Below are 22,690 nucleotides of genomic sequence, written 5' to 3'. Positions count from 1 at the left end.
TCACCAGCAAGACTGTCAGAAAGGATCACCCGTTGCTGCCAGCACAGCTAATGTGTTGTTACCAGCTGGTTGACATACCTCGCCTGCAGAGTGGTAACGCTCACTCCACCAGATTCTTGGTCCGCTTCCAAAGCATGCCACTATTTATAATCTGCCCAGCAGCTACATGGAGTATGCTCCATTCATATTTGTCAAGTCTTATGGATTTAGTTACTACAGCAGATGCCAAATTTTGTAGAGAAGCACTCCAGTCCCTATTAAACTGAATTCCTCATTTCTGCTATCCGAAGATAGTACAGCTCACCAGTTATCTGCAGTGCAGATCACAGTGACACTTGAAGAAAAGACTTTACTTACTCTTGAGTAATTGTAGTTCTTTGCAATGCAGCTACAGTAGAGTAAAAAATCCAGTCTTTAAATTTATTCCTTTTTAAAGCAGCAATTCTTTTCTTCAATCCAATCTTAAAAACATAAAATGTTAATAAAGCATAATTCTGCACATAATTTATTTCTATAAATCTGAAATAAAACTTTAAGCATGTTTTATATTATTTGTGTTACATACAATTCAGCAAGCTGGATAAGTTACTGATTCTAATTCAAAAAGCAGAAAATCTCTCTTGATTGGGACTGCTTTTGTTTCTTTGTTTCATGATGGCATCTCTTGAAATAACTTCCTTCTAAATGCAACTCATCAATGTGTGCCCCTGCCCCGCCTTTGCAAGTCTTCTCCTCCAACTGGCTGAATGTGGTGACTGGAGCTTTTAGGATTAATTTTCATTAAGTGACCTACTTTGCTGAGAAAGATAAGCATGCCTTTATAGCCTCTGGCACTCTATTCAGGTCACAGATGGACAGATAGCAAACCTATTCCTCAGTGACTTAGTGGAATTGTAACTAATACCCAATGGGAATGGAGATAGGCTTGATGTTAATTGGTCAGAACGCCTAAAATTAGGGAAGATCATTAAATTCTACTTTAATTTTAAGGAGGTGTCACAATTATGTCATAGGATGCCAGTAAGCAGTTGCTCAAAGAGTATTTTGCATTAGTGATCAAATTACTCTATGTCATAGATGTTAAATATTGAAAAAGACATTTGATCTTGAGTCCTTTGCCTTGAAAATGAAGCACCATACAGTGTTCTGACTGTAAATACGTCCCATATTAAACTCATACTAAATACCATGGTCTACACCAAAGATCTGAGATTTGGGGGAGTTTTGACCTCTTGCTCACCAACAAGTGCTTATGATCCTCTGTATAGTTGGCGTTCTAAAGATAATTTTACAAACAGTGAATATAACCTAAACCTCTGTTATGGAAGCATTTTTCTGTATACCGTAATCAGTTCATCCAAAACTACTGTTGTCCATTACAAGCTTGTTTTCCCTCTTACATTTGTCTTATACTATCCTATTGTGGCTATGTTTGAAAAGTGGCTTATCTTATTTTCAGACATTCAGAAGTTTCACAAGGGCTTTTCACCAGGCTTTATATTCCATTCCGATGTTTTAAAAAATTAAGTAGAATTTTTCATGCTTGGAAGCAGGCAACAAGCAGAAGTGCTAAGAATGTTTCTGTTTTGAAAGAGATCTTGAAACTTAAAAGCATACCAGGAGGTCAGTGATGTTACTTCTGACAAGTCTGAAGAAATAAGTATTAAAATTGTGATATTGCCAGCAAAGTGATACATGATTTTCAGAACAAAACAAAATGTAAATATAGGTTCAAAACGTGTGTGTCCCTGTGTCCCCTCTTTATACATACAGCTCTGCTTTTTGCGCTGTGGCGTAAAACTGAAAGGTATTCTGGTAGAAGCTGATTTGCAATTTGGATCACTGTGATCACTGGACAAGTGATTTCATGTGGTTTTAGGACAAATAATCTGACAGCACATGAAGCATATTTTTCATTTAGATATTTGCAACTATTAAGACAATCTGATAGAACTGTGTGTTTCTTGTAACAAAACCTAATGCATTGAGAGTGAAGTCTATTACTTTTAGCAAAAAGCCTTTCAAATGGGAATTAAGCAAAGGTTTTGGAGAGAAGGTGTATCTGTAGTCCTGTCATACCTGTCCTGAGGGACTGGAGTGCAGCTGTGTTATGACCAAAATTCTGGCCAGGGCAATGGCAGTTGAATTTTCCATGCATGTGCTTTCAGCTTCTGGATCTGTGTATTTCCTGTCCCAGATGTTAGCCCCAGTATTTTCTCAGCTGAAGGAGAATTCTCATTGTGTGAAAAGTGTGTGTTTCTTAATGTTCACTTTGGACTTGTCTATAACTTTGAACCAACATAGCTGTATAGATATAGGCATAAATGCAGATACTCTTAGTATGGCTTAAGAATAGCCTCCTGTAGGTGTCCTTTTACCTATTCCTAAAACAAATATTTTAAATCAAAATAACGCCAGGTTTAACCAAAATAATCCCCAAAGTGTGACTTAACTTTAATTATCATTTTTTAGATTACCTGGAATAACTGTGGGCAGATTGAAATAAAGCATCCCACCACTGTTAACTTCCACGTGCAATCTTGCCTTCAGAGGCAATTTATACCAACTGAGTATGTGTGCCATGAGTCAGATAAACCCCACAGTTTGTGTGAAAGTACTTGGAGGGTGACATTCCACAGCCCCTTTGTTCCTTCAGTGCTTAGGGTCCATAGATAGGATCTTTTTACATTTAATTAGATTATAGTGGTGTCTAGTTAGATATTCTTACTCTCTCATACCCTGCTTAATGGGGCTGACCACCAGTTTTCACAATGATCACAATCCCTCTCAGTTTTCAGTGTTTTCTGCCTTTTCAACCATATAGTGGAAGAGGGTGCTGAGTGATAATTATGTTGTTACAAGAAGCTGCTAAAATTGTCAAGAAACTATTTGAAAAAAAGTAAATCAGCACTGCTGGCACTGGTTAAAAGTTATATCAACCAGATCCTGATTTTATCAAGCATGGAAATGCAAAACCTTCAAGTCTTTGGTACTTTGTATGATATCCATCCTATTGTTTTATCATGTCAGAGAATGTGAATGTTATAAGAAGAAACAAAGGAAGCCTAAATAGTTGGGAAGTCATTATGTATTATCAGGTACTAGACTAATTTAAGTAAATCTGTTTATGTTTATGGAGTCATAGTACAATCTGTAGAAGGTACAGTAGGAATTATTTATAGAAAAAACAATATGTATTATGAACAAATAACACCTGCATTACAACAGATGTGTTCATGCCTGCTGTATAGATTACTTACGGATAAAAGGAAGCTTGAGAAATTATACTGATACAGTCCTATTGGAAAACGGCTAGTCTAAAAATAACCAGCTCCAAAGACAACTTCTGAGTTTTAAATCTGGATAGCTATAGCAGTAATAGAAAATACCTGCTTCTTATTTAATGCTAACATTCTAGTACAGAAGCAATAACTTAAGAGCACAAGATTGGTTTCTTAGCAGGGTGGTAAGGAGACTGGAAAAAAGTAAAGGTGAAAAACACAGAGAATCCCACTTGCATTCTTATTAAGCAACAGCTAAGGATCTGGCTTCTGGGATCTTCATTACTTATACATTTACCTTATATCGCTGTGGGTATATAAATTATTATATTGAAAAAAATCCATGCACTATCCTTTTTGCATGTTAAGATACAACATGAAATGCTTAAAGAGTTCTCAGCCTGTAACTCTCTTGGATACAAAGCTTTTAATCTGTTCCGTTACATAAATATAAAATCTTGCAAGTATAGTTCTTCTTTGAGAAAAGATGGTTAGCGAGGCACATTTTGTGAATGTATGCATGTCACACACGCAGAGTTAGCTACTAGTTCTGCCGTAGCATGGGTACTGAATGGAACCTGATCATTTCCATGAAGTAGCTGGTGTGGATATTTGTTTGCAGGATCAGAACCCCAGGGAGGAAATGCGAATATGATAATGAACTAGATTTTTATTAGCTTGTTTTTTACAGAATTTGTTGATCTGTTGTGCTACCTTAACTGAAAAGTAAATCCAGTCAGAGAAACAAAAGAGTAGACATTGTTACAGAAATTAATACTTACCTTCTTTAATGTATGAGTCAGCATTCCCTGATGAAGTAGGATGATCGTTATTCTAATTTAGTCATTTAAGTTTTAAAATTTCCAGTGGTGAGCTTCTAATTAGTTGAATAGATCATGAAATGCTACAGGAATTGTAAAAAAAAACCTTGTATTCCAAGGGTAAGAAGCTATGTGTTTGGAAGGAAATACACGGGCATGGAAGAATCAGACCTCGTATTTTAGTGGAACAGTAGATGTGATCCGAATTGATAATGATTATTCCTTAGTGGCTGGCTGGTTTTGAATACCTAAGGATCTTTCGCAGGAATCATAATCTTTTTGAAATGTGCTATTCTGGGATGGGCTGTGCAGATGTGTGAAGTGAAAAAAGGAAAGTTGGTGGGTAAAGTGGTGACAGAGTGGTTAGTTGTTCATATGTACAAGTTCAAACCATAAATGCTGACCATAAATGTACATGCAAAATAATATTGACATGCAAAATAATTTTTTCCAGAGTTAGCAATCATCAGTGTTCAGTGATGCCTTCAGTAGTAATCTAATTAGACAAAATGAATGATTTTCTGTATGTATTTTCCACATAGATCTGCCCCTCACATTCTACTGGCATTATAAAAATAAACATTAATGACCTATTTGTATACTAATACATTCACCTGATGTGTTTGAGATGGTTTTGCTTTGTATACTGTGTGTAAATATAGAGACTGTGGATGATGGCAGACTGATTAGCTGTGAAAATTAAAGACCTCTGTTTGTTCAGGGAAGAAATCGTTCATCCATAGGCTACTCTAGTAAACCCCAGTCTCAGCTCCCTCTTTGCAATAAGACAGTAATAGCTCTGTGCTCCTTAATCTTTAGTCTCTTTGCTGATCTTGCTGAAGAAAGGCATATTAACAGTGATAGTTTTATGGTGGTGAAATGATATTTAATAGAGAAAGTATAATTCAGGCGTAGAAGGCTTGCGTTAAGGCAAATAAGCTGTAGTTCCAAAGCACTCCATTAGTTCCTTTTAATCAGGTTGATGACAAATTTTTTTCTAGAATATACTTCATAAAGTAATAGAGGAAAAAAGTACTGATACTCAATGCATATATGTTCAAATGAGGAACTATTTACATATTCTAGAATTACATACTGTTGCTTTTGGGAAGCTGATGTGGATTATGTTATCCATAGCATCTTATAAAATAAAATGCAGTGTTGAACAGGGAGGGTAGAGGTTATTTTCCCATAGTGATATCCCTATGTTAAGAATTTTCTTGATGAGTATTTTCTGAATTTAAAGTTTTGATGATTTTTTGAGCACTTGCATTCTCATTTGAACTTTCAGTCGAAGGATTTTTGTTTAATTCTCTTACTCCTGAATATTTTGAAAAATTTTATAAGACACTTTAAAAAAAACAAGAAGAGATTTGCAGGGTTCTGACCATTCTCATTTTGTTTATGCAGTTCGACAATCAGCAAGCACTGGGAGGCAGAACTGGCCACACTCAAGGGTAATAACGCTAAGCTCACAGCAGCCCTGCTGGAGTCCACTGCCAATGTAAAACAATGGAAACAACAGCTTGCTGCGTATCAGGAGGAAGCAGAACGTCTTCATAAGCGGGTAAGTAAAGACAAACATTTAGGATCTTTAAAGTTCATGACATGGAAGTGCTGATAACTGTATATGCTCATTTTGGAGCAAACCAAATAAGCTTAATATTGGGGCTTTAGGTAAATCTTTGAAACAGAAATTAATGATCACTTTAACGCACACAGGATTCCCATACAAAGCACATGGGCAAACGCGCCCAAATGTGCTGACACTCCTTTGAGATGTCACTGTTCTGTGTGGATACCTGTCACCCCTTAGTGCACTCAAATCCTCTTGTGAATATCCTTTCTTCCACATGACACAGAGAACTTAGAAACTCATCTCCATACCAAGGATACAGCCTGAGCCTGAGGACTAGGTAAGCTGGAGGAAAAGCTTGCGAAGAACAAAATCAAGGGTGGGTGGAAGAGCTCTGCTCCCAAGCTATATCTTTTTTCCAAAAAATCTCCCGGTGGAGCTCCAGAGTGACTGTAGCTGGGGTGTCCCTTGGGGGTGGAAAGGAGCTACTGAAGGAATGTTCCTCAGTTAGGAAATACTCTTTCTTTTGAGCAGTTTGTTTTCTGCAGAGGATTTTGTTGCAGGAGGAGTTATCTAAGCCATGGTATGTAGGACACATTGGCTAGCTGCTCTCTCTTCATTCTGTGCAAGCTCCATCAGATCTGCTTCAGGACCTTCTCTGTACCATTACACGTGACTCCCTTTTGCATTTTAGCCCACAGAAACTTAACCGCAGATCTGTAAGTTAAAGGAACCATATTCCAGCTTCCACGTGTACCAAAGACCAACACCTTCCTTTTATCCTTGCACCTAAACCTAAAACCGAGCGTAGAATCAAGCTCATCATATGCAATTAAAGATCTGCTCCTGCATGCATACAGGAGGGACAGGGTCCCATTCCCTTCACTGTGATGTTGCAGACCAGAAATTAGAGCCGAGTGGAGGCAGCAGTGAGTATCTGAGGAACTATTTAAGACTGAAGATTGCATTATGAAAACAAGATGATGATGTTTGTATTTCTCTTCTTATTTCTGCTGTAATTGTTTACATATTGGTATAATTTATCCACCTTTATCCATATGAATTTGTCAGCATAGCTTAGGACATATTTTTGTGCAAAGTGAACGCAAAACTAGCATTTGTATGGAGGAAAGCTGTCTTTGATGGAACTGTATTATAGATTTGTTGCTATCAGCTAACTTAGAAAAATATCATGGAGCGGGAAATAAAAACAAACAGAAGCCCCATATACATTTTTGCATGAAGGCCACTTTCATCAATATACTGACAGAAGGTAAAGGGTATATAGCAAATATGACGAATTTGGCATGTCTGTTAATTTGGTAATGCTGTACTCCCTTATATGAAATAAGGTATGGCAAATACAGTTAGCCGTAAATGCAAATTGCAAAGGGCTTTTTTTCAACCTTTAGTGGACCTATCCATATTATTGTTACAATTGGAGGTTATTAGCAGTCACAGGGACGAGAATTGTGTTGATCTGATGCACGCTGCATCTATCTGGAGGTCTGGAAGAGCAGCAAGAATTCCCTTGAGCCTGGAAAACTGGGGAAATATCAGGTCGCTGGGGCTGTCTTATACCTAACTGACTTGAAGACAAGGATCTTGAAGTCCCAACCAGATGAGTTGGTAGGGAAGAATGGCAGTTTCTGGTGCGCCCTCACTGCATATGTGATAGCTGGCTGAAATGCATGAATTGTAATTAAAACTGATGTTTTTTGCAAAATTCTTTCATTTCAAGATATTGGCAGTTGCTGACAAAACTGATTTTGTTCAGAAATTTTCTAGTGAGCCACAAGCTTGTCCTGTGTGTTTATATAAAGAGAGATTTTCAGTTTGTTGCCTTATTTAAATTTCTGCTTTGCAAAGGCAGAAATTCTAATCATAGTTTTTCAGGTTTGTGAATAGAAGATAGTGCTATCATCTGTAGTTAATATTGATTAAATTATAACCCATTAATTAATAAACTACAGAAGATTGGGTGGGTTTGACCTCCAGATTAGGTTTTTCAGTGAAGAAGGCATCACTAAAGTGCAGACTTGATGAGACAGCATTCTTCATAATAAAATGTATTAATAGCTTTTGTTGCAAAGACAAGACAGGCATGGCAGTATGGTAGATCTCTTTTACGTGATGATACTGTCACTCTTAGTCTTATCTTATTTAAAATCTGTTATTGGAAAATATAATTAATGAATCTAGGTGGTTTTAGAATGACATTCTGCTTGTACCTCATAGTACAATTAACAAAAGTAGTAACCAAGTCCTTGTGGCATTAATAGCTGATTGTTTTTCATAGTCTTTGCCTAGCAAATTTTCTACAATTATCTGTTACGTATTTCTGATGGAGCACAAAATCTTATAACATGGAATCATGTGTTATGCTGTTATGTTTGCCTTTTACATGCTTGTATTAAATCTTTCTCTTATTGATTTCTTACGTGCAATATAGTAACGCTCTGTCTTCATACATGCCTGTAAATTACTACAGAATAGTTCATCAAGAGTACTGTCCTCTACTGGAATTGATTTTAGAAAAAGATAGACTTGGCTAACCCAGTAAGTCAAATTCTGTAGGCAAAAGTATGCAGATCACATTAAAAAAAAAATCGATCTCAATCTGTTATCCATATAATGGGATACAACAGCTGATCTAACCCAAGACTGATCTTTCAAATGTGAAACATTCCCTGGTTTTAACAAGAAGCTGCAAGTCAGATACTTCTCAGTTACACAGGCAGAAAAACATGATATTAAAAGGGCAGACCTGGAGACTGTTGGCTATGGCATAGGTGGTAGCAAGCAGTGTTAAGTCGATGGTGTTAGGTTTATCTGTTAAGCCTAATTTAAACACAGCTGAAATTAATTAAAAAACCCGTTCCTTAAATTGGAATCCGTCTCACCTGAGTTTATATAAAAGTTACACATAGGATGGCCATTTTATTTTTAAAATTCATGGAGAGACAAAAACATCATGAAGAATAGATGTCCCATAGCCATACTTCTCGTTAGATAAGATGAACCCCGTCCTTAGTTCACAGAATAACTTACCTTGGAAGAGGGCTTTAGTTATCTGCTCCAATCCCCCCACTCAAAGCAGGGCTAACTTTGAAGTTAGATACAGCTTCAGGGTAGGGTCAGGCTGGTCAGGGCCATGAGTCAAGTTCTGAAAAATGGAGATCCCACAGCCTCTCTGGGCAACCTGTTCCAATGTTTGACCACCCTCATTGTGAAGATTTTCTTCCTAATCCTAATTGCAATTTGCCATGCTGCAACTTGCACCTGTTGCCAGTTCAGAAGAAAAACGCTGTTTGATCCAAAAGAAACTTTGCTGAGAAAAGTTGAACAGAGAGTTTTTAGAAATACTCATAGAAACATTGGTTTAAAGAAGACATAGAAGTCTGGAAGTTAGTTTGCATGTTCAGTTGTAATCTAGTTGCTGTTTTATATGCAGAAGTCGGCTCTCACAGCATCTTGCTCACTGGAGAGGAATAACGTATGTAGACGTGTATTTTAGAGGGATATGCTCGCTTGATAAGAGCACAGTGTTGGAGGAGGTAGACCAGCCTCCAAAATGAAGAATAGATCTTCCACCGCTATTTGCTATGTTTAGTTCAATTTAATAATATATTGTGTGGTTTGTATATGATGTACTTGTGGTATTCACTCCTTATGTGCTTTAGGTATATATACAAATTTTGGTGCCTTAGTCGTCTTATCTGCAAGCTACAGCAGACTTATCTCCTCTATGTCAAGTGTAGCGTGTGGGGGAGAAGTAATGCATATTGATTAGTAAACTTTATCTTACTGTTTTTGTCTTCAGTTTCCTCTTTATATAAATAGCCTTATAAAATAGCCTTATTTATATAGTTTCCTCTTTATATAAGTATAGAAATATATTTCTAATTGTTAATAGTATCTTATTAGTTGACTTCTTATGTACCTTCTTCTGCAGTGTGAATTTTGTCATGCCATATTTTAAACATCCTTTGGTTTACAGTTATATCTCACCCTTCTCGTATTTTCCATCGTTCTCAATCACTGTGATAATCTGGGTCTTTTGGGCCATACAATATTCATTGTAATCTTTGCATTTTAAGATATTTAAAATTATTTTAAAACCAAAACCCAACTTTTTTATTCTATAATTTTTTCTAAATTTGACTGAAATAGTTTTTTTAAATGTTACATTATTTATATTTTTTTGCATCTTTTAAAATACAAAAACAAAGCTAAAATGCTTTTCCCTTTATTGTTTTTAATTCCATTTTTTAGAAATTAATATATCTTCTGTTTCTGATTAAGTAAAAGATTTCCTCGTTTGTCATATCAATTATTCACATTAGCCTACATTTTTTTTGCTTTCTCGGATGCTTTTATCGTCCTTCTCCCATTTGTTCTCTGCAGTAGTAGTGCCTAAAGCTGAGAGGAAATCGAATACAGATTCAGTGTGGCTCAGTGCAAAGTTCTCAATAAATTAAAGTTTTGTGCTCTCTTGTGATATAGTGCAAGCTCAAGTCAGAAATACTGCACTTTGGTATTTTGTCACACACTACATTTTTCAAAAATTTACTACCTTAATATATGGATTTTTCCCTCTAAAATACAAAAAGATAATAATTCTGGGAAGATGTGATGCCCAGCCAAGAGCTTAATTTAGAGCTCTGAGCCTTCTCCCTACTAATCTGCTCAGAAGCAGCTTAACAACAAGGATTTCCCTTAGACGGGGTTGGGGAGCGCTCCTACACACCCTGCATAGCTTTTTGAAGTCAAAAGGGATTCCTGAGTTGAGAGCAGCTCAGTAACAGAAATAAAAAACCTGAAGTGAGCTACTTCGGACAAGTGAAATAGCATCAGTACTAACATTAATCCTGACACTGTGGAAAGGAAAGGATTGAATGGTGATATGAATTACGCAAAGTAACCCAAAGTTTCATCTTTGTCCAGTAAAAAGAAGAAAATTGTGCATTTTTTCTTGCATGCTAACTGTTAAAGTAAATCATCCTATGACACTGGGCAATAGCCCAGAGTAATAACACCAGTGGATAATAACAGAACTGCAGTCCTTGAAGATCATTCATCTGCAGGAAAGGAAGCCTGATATAAGAAGAAATGAAGGCAAATGATCAAGCTCTTGCGTATTCCTAAACGAATAGAGAGGTAACTCTTGAATTCTAGCTTGTTATTTTATGATTTCTTAGGAAATAAGACAAAATTAGCCTATTATGTTCTGGTTCTTCATCCATCTGTTTTATTCAGTGAGTGAAACAAGTACCATGCCATCTTATGTGGTCATAAAAAAAACCCTGAAAAATAATAGGCCCTGATTTCACTACGGTTAAAAGAAATTCTAAAGTGGATATTAAAGAATACATGTACATAAAGAAATAAAGCCATGGTTATTTTGCTGGGCTACTTCTGTAAGTAGCTTTTCTGGGCTACTTAAAGGAAACAAGTATCTTTAAATGCAGTTAGCAAAGTCCACAAGAGGTATGGGGCCCCATATGAGCCATCTGTTCAGATTATCCCAAAATTCTGTAGAAAATCTTTTAAAGTTTTGCAGACCCCTTAGCGCTAACCTCCATGTTTCCACTATCTGAGCTAGTAATAAAAGAATTAAGACCCAATTTTGTACACGCATATGTGTGATCAAGTTGCTTGCTGAATCAGAGCCATGTTGTGGACTTCTTACATGCTGAGAAGTCAGTGCTTATTGAATAACTTGTGAGCGCTACTGTGGGACTAACTGTGTGAATAATTGTTCACATGCACCATTAACAGGTCTCAGTTTGGTCTTGTATAACTGAGGAAGGACATTTTCTAAAAGTGGACATTTAAAATAAGGTGACAGCATAGTAATAACAAAATTTTTGAAAGGAGTTTTGATCCAAAGATTTATTGGCAATGTACCTTTTATTATGTGATGCCCATCTCTTGTCATCCTTCCCTCAAGTCTGTGTCCATCCTATCCCCACTGAACTTATTGTATTTAAAGTTAGTTTGATTAATTACACAAAAAGCGTTATGTAAGTATAACTTCCTTCTTAAATAATAATAATTATCATGTGACTAGAGAGTAGCTTGATACCATTTGTTTACAATGAAAATAGGTAAGCATTTTGCAAGGTAAGCATGGTTAGTTTGGCAGTTTAATGCCAAAATAGTGGGATTATCATTTTGCTAGTATTTGTCTGTGCATTTTCTGTGGCTTCTTATTTAATTGAAGTAAACGTATTTGTGCAGATGAACCAAATCATGAGTGCGTAAAAAATGGCTGCAATTATGTACAAGTAAGTCCATATTTTTATGTATATAGTCCTTTAATCTGGATTTACAATTAAAACCTTATTACGCTAAAAACTCCCTGAAAAGCAAAGGCAGCCTTTTGTGATTTCCTAAGTGAGGTTGTCATGTTAAATGTCAACCAAAGTTCCAGAGAAAGGTGCTGTGGGAGTATTAGGGTTAGAAACAACACAGTAAGATCTGGGAAGGCCTATTGTTTTAACTGTTATGGTTGTGTTCTTAGAAGATATGTTGGGAAATAGTGACTTTGTTTTCTATTATTGTAAGACAGTCTTTTCTTCAAAATGAAAAAAAGGTTTATGTTTTAGGGCAGGCTGTAATTATCTGCATTAGGACTCTTATACTGATCCTTCTCACAGTGGAACGAGTTTCTAATAAAAAGAAATCTAGAGTAATATTTTTAAAATCCTTGAGAACAGAAAACGTTGTGAAGACTGACTACCTCCGTCATGCATGGAATTAAGGGTTAACCAAAGGAAAAATAAGATCATTTTATTTCAAGTGATACGTATTTTTCTCCCACATCTACATTTTTACTCTCCCAATATGCATTTCAGTTGTGTTTGCTGTTGCATGTATTTCATGAGCTGGTCAGATAGCTGGAAAAATATTTTCTAATTAGATTGTAGACAAAAGGATGTCCCCTGAAGTTAGTATTAGCATTATCAGTTGCATGCAGTCATGCATGGCTGAAGTGCAAACCATTACTTTTGGTTACACTCTTTTAGTACACTTTTTATATTTTCAAATATTCCTATTGCATCTTCATTGCTTTCTTCACAGAAATAAAACAGATGATGGATTATTCCTCTTTCATCTCTGTAGTAATGAATCACTGTGGAAAACATTTTGATATTTCCATGGCTTGAGGCATCGGTGCCCACAGAGAAAAATGTGTCCTTTTCAGCAAAATCTTTAATTGTTTTCTCGGTTGAGAAAAGTAATATATTGTTGGTAACACACAAAACTCGCCCCTACCCCCAGGTTATCATTTATCTACGGGTAAATCTTGGAAAACTACAATATTTAATTTGCTGTCAGAAATGATGTATATGAATAATACTGTGGTGCACTTTTTGTTCCTTCAGCAGCAACCTTGAAAAGCAATTTTCCTTGTTTCTTACATTTTCACATTTCTTAGCACCAAAAATCTTTCTAGGTTTTTTTTTTGAAAGATATACTGGAATTATTTTTCTGATCAGCTTGTTCACATGCTATCTTGCATGTTACTCTCCACCATGAAGAACTGAGAAACTTCTACATAAGTCACATGAAGCTTTATGCAGTTTTTGCTAGTTTTGCTGAGCCATACAACATCATTTCTCTTCTCGCTGTAGAAAGCAAAGGACTTGTAGGAGGTACTTCTTGAATTATTGATGCAATATTTTTATCACAGTCACGGGATCCATTTAGGGATGTTATTCAAATAGCTAAAAGTGCCTAATTAATACTTACATTCAGTCTTACCCATGAGCGCTCTATCTGTTCTGCACTGTAGCCTCGATCAATAGACCTCTGATACTGTGCTGCACAATAAATGTAAGGGATAAAAATGTCTTTAGGAAACAACAAGTTAACAGCATCAGGTATATCTATAAAATAGGATGAAGCTATGGTGAAAATATGGTTTAACCTGTCTTTCTTTGCATTTCCGTGGTAGTTGAAGTAATTTCTGTATGAAGTTTAGAAAGAAATTTATGATCTGCGGGTACTGAATTTAAGGTACTGAATAAAAGGCATTATTGTTTGAGATCAGAAGTGTACAAATTGATCTCAAGAAAATGGTTTGAGAAAATGAAACAACCGGCTTCAAAAATAGCTCAGATTCATTCAGTCAGTAATTGTTCTGGGAGGGAGACCACTCACAATATTTCTGTCATTCCCATTGCTTTGCCTCTATCTAACCAGACTCTTCAGCTGTCGAGCAGTCGTTTGTGCAGGGATTTGATAGAATCTCTTCTCTTTGTTTCTTTGTGTTTTGATTCAGTTTGTTTTCTTTGAGGGATTCTTCAGTCTTCTGAAGCTCTTGTACTGTCACTGTCTTAAGCTCAAATCAAGTTTTTTTTTCTTTCTAGTTCTATTACATGACCCACAGCCTCCCTCCTCCTCCAGTCTTCTCAACAGCTCGGCGTATGCTAGCTGCATGCTACGGTGAAGACTTCTGCCTGGACTTCCCCGCTGTATGGGCTGCTGGTCCTGGATGAAAAATTCCAGAGAATTCTAGTATGGCCTCTGCTGAGAGGGTTTTAGGCTTTGCCAGAACAAGTTGGCTTGCTGTCCTGTTTTAGCTGACTTATGTTTCTCACAGAAGTATGCAGTTAAACATAATAATGGCCATATACTAGAAGAATTAGCTCCTTACATAGTCACTAAAAATCCTTTTCAGACTTTCTTTCCTTTCACGCAATCCTTCCCTGCATTCTAAATGCAAAAAAACCCACAAAAAACAAACCCAGAAGTAGAAGCAGAGAGTAATATCTTTTTTTTTTTTTTTTAAGTCTCAAATATGAAGCCACAGTATGGAGAGTTTTGCATATGCAAATCAGTAAAGTTTTATAATAGCACAAAAGAAGAACCTTACATAGTCTTTGCAATCAGTTACTGTTCAAAGACTGTTTTTTCAGTCTGAGTTCTGTGCTGGAAACAAGGCTTAATCACAGATACATTGCTTACTGTTGCTGTGCAAATGCTTGAATGATTGATTGAGCCTTTCTCTTAAACGTGAAAAAATGAATGAGAAAATGCCCCTGAAAATAGCAGATGGGAGGGTCAGCTAAAGCATTTTAGCTTCCTTTTAATGCCCCCTTCTGTGTATAATGCATAAACAATTATTTTTAATGATTTTTGGACCACTGGTCATGAGAAAAATAAGTTCAATTTGAAGCAAAGTAAATAGAGCAAGAAAAAGCTATCCAGATTTTTGCCTAGAGCTTTATCTTTTGTTACTTCTGTTTTCAATTGCACATTCTTTATATTGCATCATTTTCCAGCCCATCTTAGTCCACAGATTTCTTGAAAGGGTCACAGTACAATTTTCTTTTTCTTTTGGTACATTCAAAAAGAGAACATCGTGAAGATATTTGACATCTTTTCAAGTCTCTGTACGAAATGGGCATTTAAATAAGATTGTGGTTAAAGTAAACCTGTTTTTAATTGATTTTTTTTTCTTTCAAGTTACTGATTTTTCAATGAACAGTTAACAGAATGGCTGAACAGCGCATTATTTTCTTGCGCAAGCAGGGAGAGGTGGGTGTTTGCCTGAGAAGAACCTGGACCAGTGTAAGACATTACAGCTGTGGATAATTAATTTCCCTTCTGAAAGAGGGTGCTGTCCCTGACTCTGCTGGCACGAAGGTCTGTGAGAGCACTCCCTCCTCTGCTCAAGCAAAACCACCTGTGTGTGTTTCAGGAATTTCAATAGCTGTCTTGAGTTGGTATGGTCCAGAGCATACCGGGGAGTGTTGGTGTGACCCACACAACTGGCAGGGCTGTTGCAGAAGGTATTTCCAGCCAGTAGCAATACAAGCAGCTGAGACCAGTAACACCTTATCCACACCAGTTCAATGTGCTAGCCTCTAACTCCGGGTTCGCACCGACAGCACAAGACACATCCTTAGCATGTGAACTAGCCCAGAGAAAACGCTGTGAAGAGCAGTGGGGTCCAAGCTCTTCCTTTGCCACAAAATGAGATACTAGACACGAGGACAGAGGTGGTTGGGGGACTGGGTTTTCCCTGTCCGTCCTGTTGAGGCTGTTCCACTTGGTGTAAATTGACTGTTCTCTCTGCCAGTGCTTGGTGAGACCAACAGGTATTGCCCAGAGCCACAACTTTAATGGAGAGATTGACCTGCTTGGGGGTGACCGTGTAATGCAGTGGTTACAGTGCTTGCATTTCCAGTCTGTCTTTCATAACAGGTAGAAGAGGGCTTGAACCTGGTTTTCCAGCACTAACTCTGGATTCACAGAGGCTTCTGCCTCTAATTCAAGAGTCAGTTCAGTGGAAAAGCTTGAAAACGTTTAACAGGTTAAACTCCAGAAGGGATGGAGGTGGGTGAGAACCCAGTTTGAGAGTTCCACTAAAGCTTTGGAATGAACTAGAGCTTTCTACAAGGCACCATAGCCCAGGACAGGAGTATAGGGGCCTGCATATGAATGTGACAGCTCTGGTAGAAGATGAAGGATTCTTGACTTGGAAAGACCCTGAGAAACCAAATGTGACTTCAAAATTGGCCCTGCTTTGAGCAGGGGCGTTGAACGAGGTGACTTCCATGATCCCCTTCCAGCCTAAATTATTCAGTGATTCTGATTCCAGTTGTGTCTAGATGTTGGTTCAGTCACTGTTTAGCCATAGATTTATCCCAGTCTAGGTAGTACAATTCTGTTTGTGTAATTACAGTGATGAAATATTTCTGTTGGTAGCAATCACAAAGAATCTAAATAGATACGTCTTTGTTTAATTTTAGCAAATTGAGGGAGTGATCTGAGACTGTAAAATAATGCTTAGCATCATAGAAAACTGAACTAACTACTATTACTTTTTTCCCATGAGGACAGATTTTATTTCTTTTAGGACAATTTCAGCAAATAAGATCATTCTTGGGGGTTTTTGTAGCAAGGTATCTCCTCTTCCATCACTCCCAAGAATTTGCTGTAATCTCAGTTGCTGTAATCTCAGTGTCTCTTCATTTATAAGCCTAATGTGCAAAAATGTCTAATCACAGTTTCCTGTAGGAGAAACTAGACTAGTCATGACGGTTACAGAGGGGAAGTTTGTATCCTGTGTCTCAGAAAGGAGAAGCTGATAGGGATTTTGTTTTAATTTTCTTGTATTTCGCTTTGGCTTTCTCCCACTTCTCCCTGCACTCAATAATGCACTTTTGGAGCCTGCTAACAGTTTGGAGTCTGAAAGCACTGTCATCAAAGTCACTTCACTAGCTGAACTACATCAGTACTGGAGGGCACCAACCTTGATTCCTAGAGATGTTCTTTGTTGTCTAAGAAAGAAAATTGTCCTGGAGAATGCGTGCCATACCTGCATCTAGGGGCTACTTCTTTAAAGAAGTTAAATGAAGACCTAAAGGTTTTGTGGTTGCAGAACTGGGTAGCACAATAATATACTTTGTTCAAAGAAGTTTTGGGCCAGATTTGTTAGTTTCTGTAGATGGATACTGCTGAGATTGAAAGGCACATATATGCTGGAAAAAATTATGTATTATGTTTTAAATAGTAGTATTTTTATTATTTTGACAGTTTGTTATTAAAGAAAAATGTTTCAGTGCAGACATCCATGCAGACGTGTAGTGTGAAAGTACTCTAATATTTTGATCTGTAGTTTGAGAGGTACATGAACAAAGATTTTTCTACATAAACTCTTACTGCATGGATTGTATTTCACTGGTGCACAAGCTATATTTTGATGACCATTTATCTGTGAATAGCAGGCTTATTAACATCTCTTCAATAAAATAAAAAAGGGCATACCATTTCCAGGTATCTTACCTTATCCAAGGGCAGATGGAGAGAGTACGCTGCCTGCTAATAAAGAGGAACTGTACAAATCCAAATCGTACCATTAGCTATTGGCTTTGTAACTGAGAGAAGAGATCTGAAACTAGAGGAAGTAATAAGCTGGCAGCTGTATATTGGTAGCTAAGTATCTGCTATTACGTTGTTGATGCAGAGTCAGAAATTGAGGCTGTGAAATGTTAATTGGCTTGTTAAGAAGTGGGTGAGCATTGTGGCTTAGTTGATTAATATGATGCAACATTAAAAAGTGTCAGATGGAAAGGTTAGTTAGACTGGCAGATCTATGTTTAATCATTTAGACATTACTGGTTCTGAAATAGTAATATGACTTCTTCCATAAAATTTTCAATAATTAGTAAGTGTAACTTTTAATTAATGTTCTTTTAAACTGCAACATATTAAATATATTGTTCCCAGGATATTACAGTAAATGTTAGAAGTCATAGCAACCATTGTAAGCCAAACAATCTGGTAAGGAATTTTATGCTAACTTCATAGAAACACCTTCACCAATTTAATGCACATATGTCGCTCAGAAGTAATGGTATATTTCAGATGCAGCTATTTATGCAAAGAAGTAATAGTACCTTTAAATTCTTTCTATGAATTCTGTATGTCTTGCTTCTCCTTATTTCAACAGGTGACTGAGCTAGAGTGTGTGAGCAGTCAAGCCAATGCAGTCCACACACATAAAACAGAATTAAACCAGACGATACAGGAATTAGAATCTACACTGAAGAAAAAGGAAGAGGTATTTGCTAACATTTATTCTTAGCTTTTCTGGTGTATCCTTTCTAAAGGTTTTCAATATTAACCTTGGGAGAGTTGAAAAATACTGTGCTATTTCCTATAGATATTATGAAGTAAAAATCCATTTTTCAGCTTCTTTGAAATGATTATTGTTTTTCCTTTTATATAATTACATCAGTCCAATATAGAGTTGGGCATCTGAGCAACAAAAGATGTGATTTTTTTCCTGTTTGCTTTCACCAAGCATCTTTCTTTACAAAAGTAAGTCTGCGTTGGGACACACATGATTTCTTTAGAGCTCTCATCATACTGATGCATTCCAAATTCACTACGAAGTGAAGCAGTTGTAAGCACAGCTTTCCTTTTTCTGGAGAGTGAAGCTCATAGCAAGAAACAAAATAAAGCTCTTTTTCAGGCCACTCTGTTTTTCAGACCATTTCGGACTAATATAGCTGACTTCTGTGATCCCTAAGATCAGTCCTTTTCCTTCATTTATGCCAACCCCCCACCCTGTATTTGAGGATGTTTGTTGTGCCATCTGCCTTGGGCTGGACCAGCAGCAGGAAATAGGAGGAATTAGAATAACATCTACTTTGGCATGCGTCCTAAGGGAAAGCAGATTTGTATCCTAAAATGATACAGAATTGCCCCTTTATAGTGGTGGAAAAGGGATGTGGAAGGCGTGGATTTGAAGGAGTGTTTGCCCAGTGTAGTAACAGGTTCCCTGAGATTTCCGTGATGCACAGTAGGCATTGATGTATTCATTCACATGAGCAGTGCGTCTATATCTATTTCTTGTCTCCAGCAGTGGCTGTTGTTAGGCTGCTCTTTCAAAGGAGGTTGCAGGAGACACAGTAGTTATAAGGTAGTATAAGTTATAAGGTAGTAGTTCTAAGTTATATTTCCTCCAAAATACTTAAGAGGTTAGTATCCAAGTGTTAAGGTTGCCCATTTTGGTGCCCATATTGGTGCTCTTTTGAATTATGCTGAACTGTTGGATGCAAAGATATCTTTCAAGAAGGAGTTCTAGGAGTTAAACGTACCCCTCTGGGGAAGGTATTAGCTTTAATACTTTTTAGTTTCATTAGCTGTTTTTGTTCTTGTATCTTGAGGGTAAGCAAAGCACAATTCTCTTTCATTATTCATTATTTTATATATAGTTGTTATTTTTATACCTTATTACTTTCTGCTTCCTAAATTAAAGGTATTATTTCTTTTAGACTCTTTTTATAGAAATCATTGGTCAAAGCAGACTATTTTTTATGCTCAGCCCCGTTGCTAGTGACATAATAAGCAGCTCACAGATGAAAACTGGATTTTTGTCTTGAAAAAGATGCTAAAGGGTAGACTAAAATAAAACTTAGAGTATAAAATTGTTTCTGTAATTATGAGGACCCTTAATTTTCCACAAAAAAATGTTTCAGATCTTTTGTGCGGAAGTGAGTCTTGTCCTTTTATAGCAAATAAAATACTTACCTGTATCGTTTATTCACAATGGAATTGCTGTTTTGGGATTGAGATTCAAGCATGTGGGGAGCAGAGCTTAAACTCCCTGTGCTGTGATAGGCAGTAGCCAGTTGGCAATTTTGGTACCACTGGAATGGTTTCCTCAGAAGCATCAGGGGCCAGCTTACCTGCGCTGAGCCCAAGTCAGGTAATGTGTTGTTCAAGAGATTGTTTCTTCTCCCCCAGGAAATAGAACGATTGAAACAAGAAATTGACAATGCCAGAGAGCTCCAGGCACAGAGGGATTCTTTGACCCAGAAGTTACAGGTGAGCTACAGTGCGTTGTATTGATTTAGATGGAAGGGAAAAATGATCAGCAAGTGAGCAGTTCACATGAGCAACTTGCACTCTGTTTACTGATGTTGCCCGATAAATAACAAGTTAGATTGTGTTGCAAAGCGTTGGGCCAGGATACTTCCACCTGCTGTAAAATGGTATCTTTCTCTTGAGGGAAGAGTTTCAAATTTCATTTAGAATTCCACAGAATATTCTCTTGTTAGCAGATGTCCTTCATTAACACACGTTCTGGGCAGTTTGGATCTTATTTTCACAGTAGTGTCTTCCCACAGGTCTGATGTGCCACAACACTATCAGGTGTTGTATCGTCATGTTGGAATGAGTCTGTATTTATCTTTTAAACGTAGTTTGATAAGGTAAAGGTTAAAATGTTCTTGTGTGGTACAGACTTTGAAAACATAATTTGACATTTTCTTGGAATTATTTAGAATAATTTTGTTTTTGTTGTTGTCCTGGGTTGTTTTTTCACTGTGTGTAAAGCTAGATACCTTAACCTATTAGAATCAGCATACCCAGTCTTCCACTCTTGTGAATCAGTTTACAGAAAGCCCCAGTATAAAGTATAATCTGTACTGATACTGTGAATCAGTACAGAAAGCTGCCAGTTTAATAACCTTGTAATGGAAATGTTTTCACTCAGTGTAAACAGATAATAACTGCTACTGAAATCTGTGGGATCCATAGTGCAAGACTACCTGGTTCAGTAATTCTTAAATAGAGTCACAGATGAGTGACTAAGGCCCTCCTTTGCTACAGCTGAACCCCTGTCCTTTTGTTACTGAGCTAACTAGCCAACACAGGCATGCCTCCCTTGTGAAACACCAGCCTTCTGAATGAGGCTGGCCCAAAGTTTAGATGAGTTTAAACTCTGTATTCAGACTTCAGAGTTTTGACACAACTGGAGGCTCAGGCATTAAATAGTTCCAAACCTAAAGTGCTTAAAGATGACCCGCACTATTCTAAGGCCTGACCTAATTCATGATAAAAGCAATCTTCATCAGACAATCCACAACTTAAAAATTATTATGCAAATTTCCTTTGAAATTGATTATATGAATTCAAACTTCCTTGAATCTCATTTTAGCCTGCAGAATAAACTGCATAAGAACAAAATGAGTTAATCATTTTTCCATGTTCTCAAGTCAAATTATTTGTAGAAAGTATGTTATGATGGTGTTTCTTTAAAAGACTATTTTGAGTATATCTGTGCTAGTCTGTTCCAACATCCCTAAAAATTCTTGCTGGGTTTAGACTAAGCATGGAAGTTTTCAAATGAAAAGGAACTTATTTGAGAGATTCCAAAAGGAAATTATAAACAAAGTTGGAAATTCATCTAACAGTACAATACAATAAATGCACTATAAGATCTCAGGAAAAGTAATAATGAGCTGAGAATCAGCTATCCTTAGCAAGCAGAATTATGAGGGACTAGTAAATGATTAAAGATGTTTTAGAATTAGAAAATGCTACGCCTTTGTTAAAAATTATACTTGACAGAGTTCAGCCGCTTCTTTGTGGTATTATTTGGATATTTATATCTTTAGTAACTAAGTGAATATAGTGCATATACGTGTCCATATATTACTTTGTAGGTAATCGCTTAATTTCTCAAAATGGTTCTATACAAAAAAATTTCAAGCTGTCATAGGATCCAAGTTAAAAGTTGTCTTTCTTCATCTTAAAGTTTGTTACGGACCTGAGGCAGCCAGGGTAGGAAATCTTGTGTCTTTGCTTACTGCTATACTCTTTCTGCTTTGATAACACTGGCCCTCTCTGAGCCACTTCACCCTGCATCTGTGATGTCAGTGCAATAGCATTTTCTTCTGTAGCTCTAGACTAACCATCCTACATCTGTTCACTTAGTTGACTCATTTGTTTTCAGAGTGATTGTCTCCAGGGTCCATATCTGTTCATCTTGCTCTTTTTTCTTCTGCTTTACTTTTTCCCCCTTGCGTTTGCAAATAGATTATGTAACTCTAAAATATTTTGGAATTCAGCCTGTATGAAAACCACTATACAAAGAAATTATTATATCAAGGTGTACTGCATTTCTGACACACTCATATAAGAGAATGAATTAGAAATCCATCATTGATAAATTCCAGTGAGGAGCATATGTTATCACAGTGAAGGGTAAGTATTGAGGCCCTTATTACTTAATAATTTCATCAGCAACGTAGAGAAGGCATACCAATGAGTCGTGATCCGTATGACTCTCAGTAAATCAGGACATCTTTATGAGTATGGCAGATTCCAAAACATAGCTGCTATGTGTAGTTTGAATATTTTATTCTGATCCTTGCACTGAATTCTACAAGAGATTATTATAGTGCAAACAACAGGCACAACTTGTTACTAATTTATGTCTTTTCTAAATGAAGAAAATATACAAGAAATGTATATACAAGAAATTATGCCTGCTGTAAGAGGAGTTTGAGAAAAAACAGCGTAAAATAAACCTTCTAAATGCCCTGAAGGTATTAGAAGAGTTAGTTGATTATTAGCTGAGATTAACAAATAAAGTGAAATGACACGACTAGGGGAACAGAACACATTGCATGAACAGCTCTACATTGCTTCCCATCAAGAAGTAACAATTTTGGAGTAGACTGACTTGTCTACTGCACATG

General features: G+C 36.8%; 1 protein-coding gene across 5 annotated transcripts in view; it reads left to right on the top strand.

The window, feature by feature from the left end:
* The window catches only part of LOC104152957 (homer protein homolog 1), a 127,767-nt gene that overhangs the window by 92,776 nt on the left and 12,301 nt on the right, over positions 1-22,690 (top strand). For all 5 annotated transcript variants that reach the window (XM_068926443.1, XM_068926445.1, XM_068926444.1 and 2 more), the window contains 3 exons: positions 5,513-5,669; positions 18,148-18,258; positions 19,950-20,030. In XM_068926443.1, the coding sequence (XP_068782544.1) occupies positions 5,513-5,669; positions 18,148-18,258; positions 19,950-20,030 (349 nt within the window). The remainder of the gene's footprint in view (positions 1-5,512; positions 5,670-18,147; positions 18,259-19,949; positions 20,031-22,690) is intronic.

The sequence above is a fragment of the Struthio camelus genome, chromosome W, assembly GCF_040807025.1.
Source record: "Struthio camelus isolate bStrCam1 chromosome W, bStrCam1.hap1, whole genome shotgun sequence".
NCBI lineage: Eukaryota > Metazoa > Chordata > Aves > Struthioniformes > Struthionidae > Struthio > Struthio camelus.
The sequence above is the reverse complement of the archived record's forward strand: the minus strand, read 5'-3'. Positions and strand labels throughout refer to the sequence as shown.